The following is a 13474-nucleotide window of genomic DNA, read 5'->3' as shown; positions in this document are numbered from 1 at the left end:
TTTTTATAAATTTATAATTACTTAAATGGTGTAAAATATACTAAGGCATTCAAATTTTAAAATTAAAAATTCATTAATTTGTTCAGATCAAATAAGTGAAATGATCAAACGGTAAAATTAAATTTGTAAAGATTAGATAGTGGGATACAAAAGAGTGATAATTGAGATAAGTTCTTGACATATTAAGTAAGCAACGGCTTAAATTTTATACTAAAATAATTATTAAGTGGTTTAAACTAAATAAACTAAAAAATTGGATAAAATTTTTTTTTGAGAGAAAGATAACACGTTATCCACTTTATTCATTCAGATGGAAAATTTAGCTACATGGGTGAGATAGTACCGGCCTCGGAGGATGGCGAAAAAAAAAAAAAAAGGAAAAAAAAAACTACGGGTTACCCTTAACATTGTTCAACACTGGCTATCAGTACTGGTTACAGTTAAGTCGCTCCGCTGGGCTGAACTTCTCCCACAGGATTAATCTTGTAACTTCCGAGATTACGCGTTTGCTAAAATGTAGACCCAGCAATGGCTTGAACAGTTTTTCCAATCAGAGACCGACCGTCTCTAGAGCAAAAGACAATAGATTTGGTGGTTGGTATCTGAGACCTAAGTTCGAATCCTAGTTGATTCGCATTTCCAGCTAAGTTTACTTTCAAATAAAATAAACGAAGTGAGTAGCGCGCGTGCTATCTATCTCTAAAAAAAAAAAAAAAATGTTTTTTTTCAATCAGAGAGCGTACGCGTTTGTTGAAATGTTGCTGCTGATCACAAGGCTTATTATTTATTAATTCTCAGAAAATTAACTAACAAGAATAATTCTTTTGGGAATGCATTTTCGTTTATTATTCTAGTCAATCTTCTTAAATATCAGCATTAATTATTTTGAATTGAAACTGTAAACGGGCGATAACGTTTCAAATCAGAGCTTGCATTTACTCTTTCGACAAATTTTATCGCCACGTTAAACACCGGGGCCAAAGTAGAAATATGGTTTGATTTTTAGTAAATCTACACGGTATGTATGGTGAATTGGCGAGGATATCAATTCAATCCAATGGATTATTTCTAAGAATTTTTTTTGGTTTAAGCGCAGCTTATGAAATTTTCTGACTCTCGAGTACGTACACGATGAAAGACCTTATCTTTCTTTTGCTGACAAAGAAGAAAATTCGCACATTAAATAATATATTATCTTACAGATTTAAAGTCCAAATTTACAAAATTTTTACAAAGAAGAGTGCTAAATCTGGGGCGGAGGGATCACGTGCGAAGCGGGTGATGATGGATCAGGAGCCGTCGAAACCCCAGCGGTCGAATTGTGGTGTCTCGCGCCCAACCCTGCCCCTGCCCCTGCCCCTGCCCCAACGCCATCGTCGGCGGCGACGCGGCGGCACACGGGGCAGATCGGTCGTTTCGCGAGCCACGAGTCGACGCAGCGCGCGTGGAAGCTGTGGCGACACGCGGGGAGGAGCCGGCACGTGTCGCCCATCCGGAAGCTCTCCAGGCACACGGCGCAGTCCCCGGCGCCGTCCGATCTCCCCTTGACGTCGTCGTCGTCGTCGTCCTCCTCCGCCCCTCCTCCCGAGTCGACGTAGTAGTAGTAGTAGTAGCAGGGGAGCTTCTCTAAGTCGGCAGGGGACAAGCCCCTGGCGCCGACTACACTTACGCCGCCGACGCCGCCCATCGTCTCGAACCCTACTCCCGCCCTGCGAAACGGACGACCCACGAGGCACACGTGGACGGCCACCAGCGCCGCGATCCCCACCAGGAGGAGCGCCACGGAGAGCACGATCGCCATCACCATTATTCCCGGTATCCTCGCATTCGCGATTCCTCCCTCGAATTTTTTTCTTTTTAATCTTTTTTCCTTTTCTCTTTCATGGGAAAAATCGCATCTTCTCGAGGCCCCGATTAGGTGGAAACCCCTAACCCTATTACTTGGAGAGGGGGAGCGTGGAGTGAGTGAGCGTAGTTTGGGGGTGGAGAAGAAGCGGAGCGCGAAAGGGATGTGGGACAGTGGGAGCGAACCATTTTGTATCTCAAACATTTGCTTCTGTGCAATTTTTTTTTTTTTTTTTTTTTTTACAGTAGGAAGGTAAAAGGGCGAGATCCAACCGTTCATCTCCAAATGACATTTTTGTTAGGATTGAGTATATAGATAAAAAACATATTTTTATCCACTGGAAACGTCTCCAGCATATCGTTGGTATCTAAAATTTTATACTTAATAATATTTAATTATTTCATAATTTTAACTGTCAGATGCCTTTCAGATGCCTTCCACGCAAGTGAGTAACCGGCGAATTTGCTTTCCATCAGACGAAGCACGTAACAGTGATCGGGAATTGACTTTTTTGGACCACTGGCGGGGCCCACTCCATGGACTTTTAACTGCTTATATAGAATCTATAGTGATTTTGTTTTATTTATTTATTTATTTATTTTGTGTGTGGTTTTTCTACTCAGTTCATGTGGTTTATACTTTTTTACAAAATAAAAGAAGTCAACAGTAACGATCGGATAATTTCATTATTCGGCCCCTTCATGTAGTTAAAATTCTCCCTTGCATTTGGTTTCCTTTTTAAGAGCTCGTCCACAATAACAATATCTATATCTATATCTATACCTATACATTATTTCCCATAAAGTCTTGTCACGTGGCGATCCTTCCTTTATCCTTACCTTCTCTTCTCTTCTCTAATCAGAACCCGCATTCTTCATCTCCCCACCAAGGAATTACTAACGCATCATTAATTTTAATAATTATGATCTTAAACCCACACTCTTCATCTCCCCACCAAGAAGTTACTAACGCATCATTAATTTTAATAATTACGATGATTCACACAATTAGCACTACTAAAACCCCATCATCATCATCTCCTTATTCTCCGAAACCAAATACCACACTCCAACAATGTCCTATGTTACAAACCAACTCTTCTTTCTATTATTCTTATTATTATTCTCGAACGCGAGTACGAACCCGTCAACGCCATTCGGGTCGAGCCATGATTGTTCGGGCGCGTTGTTTGGGTTCAGCGAATGCTTAGAGTTTGTGGAGAGCGGGGCGAACGGGGCCGTATCGGGGTTGCTGCTCCGGGCTCGATCACATGCTTAGCCGGAGCGTTACGTGCCTCTGCGAGGCTATACGAGAAGGGGCGAGGCTAGACGTATCCATAAACGTCACCAAAGCTCTCGCTTTACCCTCACTTTGTGGGCTCTCCTACACGCTAATAGTCTCATGTTACAAAAGTAAGAGGTGTATTTTTTTTATGGTCCAATTTCATATATACAAATTACTTTTATAAGAAAAAAATAAGTAAAATAAGATTTCTTCGTACTATTTTTTTTCATTTTTTTTTGCACATAAGAATGGTTCATATTTTATAATTTTTTTAATTTTTTTTATCTTTTTGTTTTTAAATTGTATGTGTACTGAAATTAGGGTTTCGTGGATTGTAGTGCAACATCGCAGGGGAAAGCGAAGATAGATTTTGAGTCAATGAGAGGAAAGAAGTGGTAGGTTTGGAGAGATATGTAGGGAATCAACGTGGCTGTAACGAAAAAGGAGCTCGACGTTGATAATGGCGGCAAAGGTAATGTGGAGATGGGAATTCGTCTTCCCGATGTGGTAGTGCGATCAAGATGCGTATGGAGTAATAATTCTATTGCTGCTTCTTTCATTACTATTTTTTATAATTTATTTACTGAAATTATAAATTTTGTTACATTTGTACGTATATTTCTTTCATCTCTTTTATTTCTGTATATATTAATATATATTATTTTTATTTATTGATGTCTTATGGCAATTCAAAAAATTTAAAATTTTTACTTTGTGAATCTTCTGTCTTCTATAGCATCAGCCCGCCGCAATGCGCGGGTAACTTCACTAGTAAAGTATCAAACTGGAAGGATTTCCTCTCATGATTTAGGCCAGTCTTTTCCGGTCGCTAAAGTCGGTGATAAGATACAGAAAAGAGAAAGAGATTTTGAGTTCGAGTTCCAAATAAAGAGCAGCGGTACGAGTACGTCCAATGAAATACAAATGGGGTACCGGCTCGGCCCGAAATAGTTCTAAGCTTTCCCGAACCGCGTATTGGATTTCATATTCGAACACTCTCCTCGGGCCAGGCCGAGTAAACTTGAGCCGGACCGTCAACAAGAGTAGGCCCCAAAAAAGATCAGGTCTCTACTACACATGACTGACTATATATGAACTTGAGTTAATTTCATACAGCTCCCTATAAATACAGTAAATTACAAATATATCTCTACAAAGTTCAATTTTCATATATTATCTCTACGAAAGTACTAATATTTTCAATTATATTCCTTTACTGTTTATTTTGTAAGTGAAATGACTTTTTTGCCATCACAAATATGTCCCTCCAAAATTTTTAACTATTAATTGAAGAGAAATAAAAAGGTCAATTCATCTTATTAACTAACTAGGGTTAAGTATTTTACTTATGGTTAACTAAATTTTTTTAACGGATCTTAACGACAGGGACATAATTGAAAATATCAAATTTTTGCATGGACAACATATAAAAATTAAATTTATAGGAATATATTTGTAATTCACTATATTATAGGGTATGAAATTAGCCCTATGAACTTGGACACAACCCAGGAAACAGGGATGGAGCTATTAATAGACCAAGGGAGGCCATGATTTTTGAAAAATTAAATAAGAAGCATTTTAAGACTTTTTTAAAAAGTCTAATTATATAAGTATTCTATCCTTGTATTTTAACTAAATTGTTTATGTATTAGTAGGCTCATAATCATTCTTTCTTTCCCATAAAGCGTGATGATACTTATAAGATAAAGGTGTACGGATATCCCCGTAACTATAGACTAGTTCGAAAAAGATTATTAATTTTTTAATTGGCATGTCTTTAACTTCCAAATTTTTTTTAATTGATTTTTTATGGTTAGTTAAGTAACAAGTCTTTGTTTTTTTTTTTTTTTTAAAAAAAGGTAGCACGCTACCCGTATCGTTTATTTCATTTAGAAATAAACTTAGCTAAAAATGTGAAACAATTAGGATTCGAATTTGGGTCTCAGGTACCAACCACCAAGCCCTTCACCACTTACTCTAAGGACAGTCGGTATAACAAGTCTTTGTTAAACTATAAATTTGATGAAATCATCAAACAACTTAATTGGTAAAATATCTAATCTATTTCTATCGTTAAACAAAATATTTTCCTACATATATTGCATAAATAATTGTTAACAGTTAACAACATTCAAAGATATGTAGTTTGAGTTTTTTTTTTTTTTTTCCCCCTTTTACTAGAACTAGTGATCTTAAATACGACATAATATTTTTTACTATTTTTTCAGCCCCTTCGAATAGAAAACTCTAGCTTCATCACTGCTATGCAATGGAAATTTAATCATTTGGGCTTGAATCTAAATGGCTTTTTTTCAAAATTCGGATTTGATGGTGTCACGGTGGGAATAGTCTCGAAAAAAAAAAAAAAAAGTAGTTCCCATTTTCAAGTTTACAGGATTTGTGTCAGGGCTTGGCCCTAATTCATCAGGTAAAATAAATAAATAAGTAAAATGATACTCCTTATGTATATAGATGTAGAAAATACTGCAGCGACATATTGTTAAAAAAAGAAAATACTATATATAATTGATACAATCGTTGAGTGTGACGTGTTCATTAATTTAGAAGGATTGGAATGGGTGTAAGCAACTTGTATACGCATTTGATGGGTTGATAGTGGCCTTTAGACATCACAATAAGTATAAATTGCAATGTGTGGTGAGTGATTCATCCACAAATGACCACTCATGTCATGTCATTTTCACCATGTTTTTCTCATATTTGAGCCACTATTTTTGTCCAGAGGCCTATTTTCGCCATGTTTTCTTTGTCTATTTGGGCCACTATATTTGTCGAGTATAGAGCGTTCCTTTTCTTTAATCAAGTAACTGATTATGATAATATGATAACAAAGGAAAGGAGGACATATATGTTTCTCTTTTTTTAAAAAAAAAATAAAAAATCAAACAAAGAAATTAGTACCTAAGGCGGTTTCGAAATACTACAATGAAGGGAGCAGAGTGCGTACAAACAAGTTCTTGGCATTAGCCAGCATTTGAATTTTATTTTGTCAGTGTGCGTTCCAGATGAAAGCGTGACTTAAAATTAGATCAACAAACAGAGCATGCATGGTGCAACAGCTAATTGGGGCACTTACATTGATAGCAACCTCGTATACGCGTCCACTACAATTGCAAATCTAATGAGATCAGTGTAAAGGTCTAGAAAAGATAAAAAAGAGATTCTGGTGGATGTAAAATGATCCAGCTAGAAGCCCCTTTAAGGCTTCAACAACAGTTCAACAACTGTGTATTGGATCGTACCATTTAGCACTCTCGTGGTTGCTTGGGCCAAAATGCATGGGCTTGATTTGTTATTTTCATGGCACAGTTGTGTTGTACCAAACATAAAAAGGTACGATCACTTGTACGCAGAAACGTACAGAAGCTACTAATTAACGCCGCGAACTATTTACACTAAACGGATATAACTGAAATTTGAAAATTTTGAAGTTTATTATCTAATCTGGTAGGCTCCTATCTACTACATAAACCTCACTTGAAGTCGGAGGCGCAAGTCTCAAATTTAAGTAGAGCCCTTCAGAGGCATGTGCAGAAAACAATAATGCTATAAATCTCATCTAACTTGAAGACTATGTTATATAGAATTAATCGCGAACCGCACGATCGGATCGAATGTTTGTGGGTACAATAAAACAGAATATTAATCCTTATTAAACTCTCAGAAGAAATAGAAGCCGCTGCTTTTATAGCAGGAAGAGTTCAATTTAGAGTTGTGGGTGGAGATGGATCTACTTTGGGGGAGCCAACGGGTGATGGGAAAGTTGGAAGCAAACGCACAAGAGACAAGTCACGTCTTATTTTTCGCGAAAACGTTTTGAGTCACAATCTCCCCCACTCCACTCACCCCCTCTAAACCCACTCATCCATGCATGCACATTTTATCCCCCATGTATGGCCAATCCCCCCGCCCCATCCAATCCCTATGCTCCCCAGTAGCTAAAAGCACATCCCTCAAAGCCCAAAATAAGTAAATAAATAAATAAATAAATAAATAAATAAAACACCAGCATACGTGGCAAACTTTGTGTGAACAAGTCACAAGTGCTTGTTTCATAGACAACAAAAAAAAAGAAAGAAGATAATATGATAATATAAAACAGTGGCATCGGAAAAAAAAAAAAAAAGAAAAAAAAGAGGAGAATTTGAATATTTGTTTCTGAATTAATCATCTACGTTGGTAGCTGAATGTTTGTTTCTTCTCTCCCGTTGTTAACTGCTCGTTTGTCGTGTTTATTCAGATCGATATCTTGAATATCGAGCAGGCCGTTAATTGTGAGAATTAAGGGAGCACTGTGTTTGATATTATCGTATCCAAATTGAAGTTTTAATTTGATGAAACAACAACAACAACAACAACAACAACAGTTGCAGGATAAGCGATAGATGGTCCAATAATTATCGGCCCAAACTGAAGGTAGTTAAAGAGGACAGATAGAAGAAGCAACAAATGAAGCACCATCATCATCATTTTCATGAACAGGAGAAGCAGGGATAGGGCTGAACGGGGAGCCGACGTCGTTGTCACTAATAAAAGGAGGGAATCCATCTATACGCTGTCGAGTGGGGCCGGTGCACGACAAAAGGCGTCTCCATATCCAATCGGACGGAGCAGGCGCCTTTGAATATCTTATGCACTCATGATGTTTAATGTCCTGAGTGCGCTTCGGACTCCATCTATTGGATTAGAACTTACGGTCTAGCTATTTACTGTTTGCTTCAAGGGAAATTCTAAACTAAAGATCAAGCTCAAGAAAATGAGTAGATTGAAGTATGTATTAATCTCTAATTAATGCCTTCGTCAAGTTTCACGTAATATTTTAATCTTGTAAATTGGATATTCGACATCCAAAATTTTAAATAGTGTATTTTTGTTATCTGTTAGAAATGAAAATGTTCAAGTTTCGGATTTCGATCGAGAAGTTTGAAGACAAACTTTTGATTAAAAGTTCATAGATACCATGTACAGCCAAAGCGTGAAGACATGCAGCAAGAACTTGGAAGAAAACAGAGTCGTTGGTCCAAATCCTAATTGCTGTTGTTGTTGTTGTTGTTGTTATTTTTATTTTTTAATTTTTTTGAAGTTTGCTGTAGATATTAGATATTAGTATTTCTTCATTCTCGCCCAGCATAGCCAATTCTAAGAAAAATCGGAAACCAGGCACAACCAGAAATTATTCTGTAACCAATTGGACCTCCCTTTATAATTAAGCTTAGCCAAAACCCCATAAATCCACTTTATGATCGACCTCCAAAAAATATATACGCTGAAGAATTACTCCATTAATTGATCAATTGCATGCAGAAAGAACATTTGAATTAGCAGAGATGAACGTTAATTAGTATGCCACGATTAGATTAGTGAAAGATCTAGAGAGAGCGAAAAAAAAAAAAAAAAAAAAAAAAAAGAAAAGCGAAAAAGACCTGAAAAAAGAAATAATATGACTCAAAATAAATCTTTCAAAAGCAGAAAAGAAAAGAAGGATAGCGCACTTGCACAGCGATCTCAATCAATCAATCAATCATAAGAACTAGTGAAGTGTAATATCTCTAAACACACGCATGGGACAAAATCGTAACGCAAACAAGCAGTAAAAACACAATTCCACAAAGAGAATAACTAATCAGCAACGGAAACAAGCATTACTTCTCACAGTGCGATGACAGATAACACCAACAACACCAGACAGCATAGAGAGAGTTCCTTTACTCTAAAAACTCTTATTCCCACCATTCCTATATATATATATATATATATATATTATAAATACCCAACTACATGGACAATTAAGTACACACGTAGCCATACTATTACTCATAAACACTTGGAAATTGACGAGTGACAGGTGACAGGATCAGTAGGGAAGAGGGAGAGGGAGTGGAAGAAGACGAAGAAGAAGAAGAAGAAAAGCGCAGCAAACCGAAGACGAAGAGGGGACGATTAATACGTTTAGATTTTGCATTTAGTTCCAATTTGCCTTATATAATTCGCGATTATTACCAAACCCACCAATCGAGCTGGGCCTCGTCCTCCTCCGCCGCCTGGTGGTGGTGGTTGTGGTCCTGTTGACCGTCGTGGTGGTGCTCCGCGGGGAACACGGTGTCGGCGTAGTAGCTGCAGCCCTCGTCGCTGACCCCATCGTCCTCTTCGGACTGGACCCCGCCGTCGACGGGGGCGATGCACGGGTAATCCTCTGGAAAGTAGGAATCGCCGCTGCTGTCGACGACCAGGCCGTGGTGGGCCCCCTCGCCATCCACCACCGCACTCCCACCAGTCCCAGAGCTCAGCCGGTCCTCGGCCTTGGGCGGCGCGTCCAGAGCCGCGACTGTCGCCGTGGAGGTTTGTTCAGTTAAATTCGATCCGGGCGCCTTCTCCTCCGGCTTCAGGCCCAGGGCGGCCGCCGCCTCCGCCTCCTTCGCCTGGAGCTTCTCGGTCAACGAGATCACCTGTTTGTTCTACAAGTCAATTTACTGGGCACAGTTAACTACCTATTATCTCACCGGGGAGGTGATGGGAACTAGCACCAATTTTTTTTTTGAAGGGGGGTCGCTCTCTCCTCCCAGAAAGAGGAGTGCAGTGGGAACAAATGCTAAATGTATTCTGACCTCTTCGTCCTTTTTTTTTTTTATTTCTTCATTCACATAAAGAAATCAGGCCTAGTTTAGTCATTTTAAAAGGCGGCCGATGGAGACGCCAGGAGCGGTCCCCGCAACAGAACCAATCAACTGTTGGAAAGTGGGATTTACTTTTTATGTGTTAACAGAATATTTATTTGAGATCAAGAGGAGGAATGAGTCATGGCAGCGGTGACATTAAGCAAGGTGGGTTGGTTTTTTTTTTTTTTTTTTTTTTTTTTTTTTTTTTTGTTTTTTTTGTTTTGGGGAGGTTAGGTTACCGCCCAGAGAAGAGTAGCGAAAGTAAAAAACAGAAGAAGCACGAGTAATAATACCTGGGCGCGGAGGTGGTGGTTGTCCTTGAGAAGGGAGTCGTGGTCAGCGAGAAGGGAGTCGTAGGAGGACTTGAGGCGGTCGAAGTCGCGCTCGAGCTGCTTCGTCTTCCAGCGGGCGCGGCGGTTCTGGAACCACACCGCAACCTGCCGCGGCTGTAGCCCCAGCTTCCGCGCCAGCTCGCTCTTCCGCTCCGGCTCCAGCTTGTTCTCCTCCTCAAAGCTCACCTCCAACAGGTGCACCTTAATTTCATTCATTCACAGCAATAACACTACCCTTTTATTGACACATTCGACAACAGTTTACTAATAATACGGCGGAACACGCGCGCGCGCGCGCGCACACACACACCCAAAAGCTGTAAACAGTGTTGAGCTTTCTCATCATCCCTATGAAAACTCGCGAAGACCTAATAGTCGATGGGTCACGAATTCCGAAGAGGATCTTATATGTTATATCTCATTAAAAAGCCCTCTCCACTTTTACTAGGACGATTATGATTCTCTCATCGATCACCTGTACCGCTCCTCTCACAGAGTCAACGCCCTTAGGTGATGATTAATTAATGACTAGTTTCGTGCTTCCGCCGCAGCCCTCAATAATATCTCTTGTACGAATTAATTAAAACTCCAATCATTACATCAAAAAGAAAAAAAGAAGAAAAATCGAAGAAAAAGGGTTTGGAGATGGGGAGGGGAGCTCTGTACCTGCTCGGGAGTGAGGCGGCGCTTCTTCTCCGGAAGCTGCTCGTCGTAGTACACTTCTTCCAGAAGGTCGTCCGGGGAGGTGAAGAAGGGCCGCTTGCTCCGCCCCCCTTCCTCTATTCCCAGCACCGATCTCGCCCCTTCATCACTCCCCCAGATAAAACACGCCCATCAATTTCATAGACATTAAAATCAAAGCCCTAGGTATGCACATGCGTGTATATATATATATATATATATATATATAGAGAGAGAGAGAGAGAGAGAGAGAGAGAGAGAGAGAGAGAGAGAGAGATCGTGTAGATCGGATTCGACTAGATCTGGATCGGAGGTGGAAGGAAGAATACCTCGGAAGATCGGATTCCCCCCGCCTAAGAGGAGCATCTGACCGTGCTGAGTGGTGGAGGAATCGAAGATCAAATGGCCGGAATCCATGGCGAACACTAAGCCTTCGAAAGCGGCGCGAACCCCGGCGAGATTTGCCTCTCCTCTTCCGCTACCCTAGAGAGAGAAACCTCCCTCTCCAATCTCACCTTGTCGTACTGTAAACGTATCTATGTATATACACAACTTGCTTCGTGTGGATCGATCGAGGGTTGGGGCTTTTAGAAGAAGACGTGGACCTTGTGGCGGAAGAAGCTGGTGCTCCACAGGAGTCTCGTCGAGGTCTTCATCGGGAACAGAGAAAACCCCATCAACCCTAGCAGAACGGGGTTTGGGAAGATCTCAGCCCTCCAATCCCTCACCTCCGCCGCAGCCGAGGTGGTTTCCGGCGATCGCTCAGTCGCCGGCGCCGGAGATATTCGCCGGAGTCGGGACCTCCCGCGACCACGAGGAGGAGCTCGCTGTAAGAATCTCTCTCTCTCTCTCTCGGGGAGCGCTCTCACTTTCTCTCTCTACTTGGGTGGAGGTATTTTTATTTTTATTCTATTATTTTGATCGCGGAGGACTCTGAAGCTAAAGTTACAAGAAGCGGCGAGGATGGGCTTTTATAGGGGGGGAATGATAGGTGAAGTGACGAAATTGCCCTCTGTGTGGGCACGGGGTGGTTGGTTCTGGAACAGTGTAGGTGGGTTGCTCGTTAAAACCGGGGCCATACCGAGTTGTCTGGTAATTGCCCCGGATAGGGAATCCGGATTATCCAACGGATGGGAATCCACCCGATAAGAGAGATAGTGCTCCGTTTGCCACAAAATTACCGAGATTGCCCCTGCTTATCACTCAAATCTCACAATGCCCACGATGCCCTGCTGAGGAGATGCACTACATACAGTAAAAAAATATATTTTATTTATCTTTATATATGATAATAATATATCCTCCATTCAATTTATATATTTTTATTTTAAATATTTTTGACCTAATAACATTACGAAATCAAACAGCCAATTAACCAGGAGAACTAGATAACGAATCTAGAAAATATAATAAATTTAGTCGAATTAAATAAGAATAGAACAATCGTAGTGAAACTATATTTCAACAAACAGCAACATCTATTCGGTTAACATCGCTGCCGATCGTTCCTGACGCAAGTGATAAAAAGGTTCGTGGTTGATATTCGAGCTCCTAAATTTGAATTCTAAATTTATTGCTACAAAAGGAAAAAAAAAAAAAAAAACGAACAACATACTATCTATTTCTTAAAAAAAAAAAAAAAAACAAACAGCAACACCTACTCGGCTATCATCAGTGTCTTTTACTGTATGCTAGCTGTCAACATTAATAGTACTGTAGCTTCACTAGTACATCTTAAAAAGATAGAAATATATACTTGTTTGTACGAAACTTTTTTTGGACAGCTTAGTGATGCAATAAAAAATAGATGATAAAAATTGGAGCTCTGTTCTAAGGGACCACACTTGTAGGTAGCAACTTTCTCCCATCTTAGCAAAGTTATCTATTTATTTGATCTTGGAGCGAAGTTATTAAGTGGTAAGATGCACAAAAAGTATTTAATTTCCAGTAATAAATAAAAGTGAAGGATATATGGGGACATGTATAGAATGTATGCGTATCAAAATTAAACCGAGTCTGGGCAATGCATTAACACGAGCATAAATATATATACCCAGCATATCTATAGCGTGGGAGAAAATGTCAAGAGCGTGCACTTCGGTAATTAATCGAAATTAATTCGTGGAACCACATATTTGCATTTCGTGTAACAGCTAATTTGGCCTATTGTCTTTTTCGCTGCAGTGATGTCACAAAAAATACCATGGGGCTGAATATTTTAGATGAAGGAGATGGATAGATGTGTTTTTATATTAGTGTTTAATCTTTGGAAGATTTATTTATATTCATAAGCTGATTTCGCAAGGATTTCTCAAAGGTCAATGCAACCATACACTGCAGAATTAAAAAGAACGTTTTTTCAGTATTTCTGAGTTTGTAAAAATAAACAGTTGTTTCACAGTGTATCAGCTTGTTTTATTTAATATTTTAGTCCTATTTAGGTCCACATCATCGATCCCTCTAATAATATTATACCGTCGAATATAAAATATCAAAATATTATTATCTAATAGCTTAATTTGTTAGAGATAGTAGTTGTTGTACAAAACATTAATTTGGCTTCAATACGAACCATACGAAATAATTATTCTTTCTTCAACAAATTTAAGTTGCCAAAGAATTATATTTTTATGCTTTTGTACTCAACAAGA

The 13474-nt window shown here is 39.4% G+C and overlaps 2 protein-coding genes across 3 annotated transcripts; both read right to left on the bottom strand.

The window, feature by feature from the left end:
- On the bottom strand, positions 1176 to 2034 carry LOC109715656 (E3 ubiquitin-protein ligase ATL23-like). The gene has a single exon (XM_020240772.1). The coding sequence runs from the start codon at positions 1805 to 1807 to the stop codon at positions 1244 to 1246; it is 564 nt and encodes a 187-aa protein (XP_020096361.1). The 5' UTR covers positions 1808 to 2034; the 3' UTR covers positions 1176 to 1243.
- On the bottom strand, positions 8741 to 11763 carry LOC109715446 (homeobox-leucine zipper protein HOX16-like). 2 transcript variants are annotated; one of them, XM_020240442.1, is made up of 4 exons: positions 11153 to 11763; positions 10809 to 10945; positions 10104 to 10343; positions 8741 to 9609 (listed from the first exon to the last, which is right to left on the bottom strand). In XM_020240442.1, exons 1-4 carry the CDS (start codon positions 11238 to 11240, stop codon positions 9151 to 9153), a joined length of 924 nt encoding a protein of 307 aa, XP_020096031.1. In that variant the 5' UTR covers positions 11241 to 11763; the 3' UTR covers positions 8741 to 9150. The 2 variants fall into 2 exon arrangements, with proteins under 2 accessions (XP_020096031.1, XP_020096032.1); XM_020240443.1 differs by having other exon boundaries at positions 8741 to 9600; positions 11153 to 11762.

This window comes from Ananas comosus, linkage group 9 (assembly GCF_001540865.1).
Source record: "Ananas comosus cultivar F153 linkage group 9, ASM154086v1, whole genome shotgun sequence".
Classification (NCBI taxonomy): Eukaryota; Viridiplantae; Streptophyta; class Magnoliopsida; order Poales; family Bromeliaceae; genus Ananas; species Ananas comosus.
Note: the sequence above shows the minus strand (reverse complement) of the source record. Positions and strands in the feature narration are given on the sequence as shown.

What these genes read in the sequence shown, in the direction of transcription:
- LOC109715656 (XM_020240772.1), bottom strand. Translation starts at nt 1,807, where the DNA reads ATGGTGATGGCGATCGTGCTCTCCGTGGCGCTCCTCCTGGTGGGGATC.
- LOC109715446 (XM_020240442.1), bottom strand. Translation starts at nt 11,240, where the DNA reads ATGGATTCCGGCCATTTGATCTTCGATTCCTCCACCACTCAGCACGGT. An exon ending in GCCGCCTCACTCCCGAGCAG is followed by an intron (nt 10,344 to 10,808) that starts GTACAGAGCTCC and finishes AATGAAATTAAG; the next exon opens with GTGCACCTGTTGGAGGTGAG. An exon ending in ACCACCACCTCCGCGCCCAG is followed by an intron (nt 9,610 to 10,103) that starts GTATTATTACTC and finishes ATTGACTTGTAG; the next exon opens with AACAAACAGGTGATCTCGTT.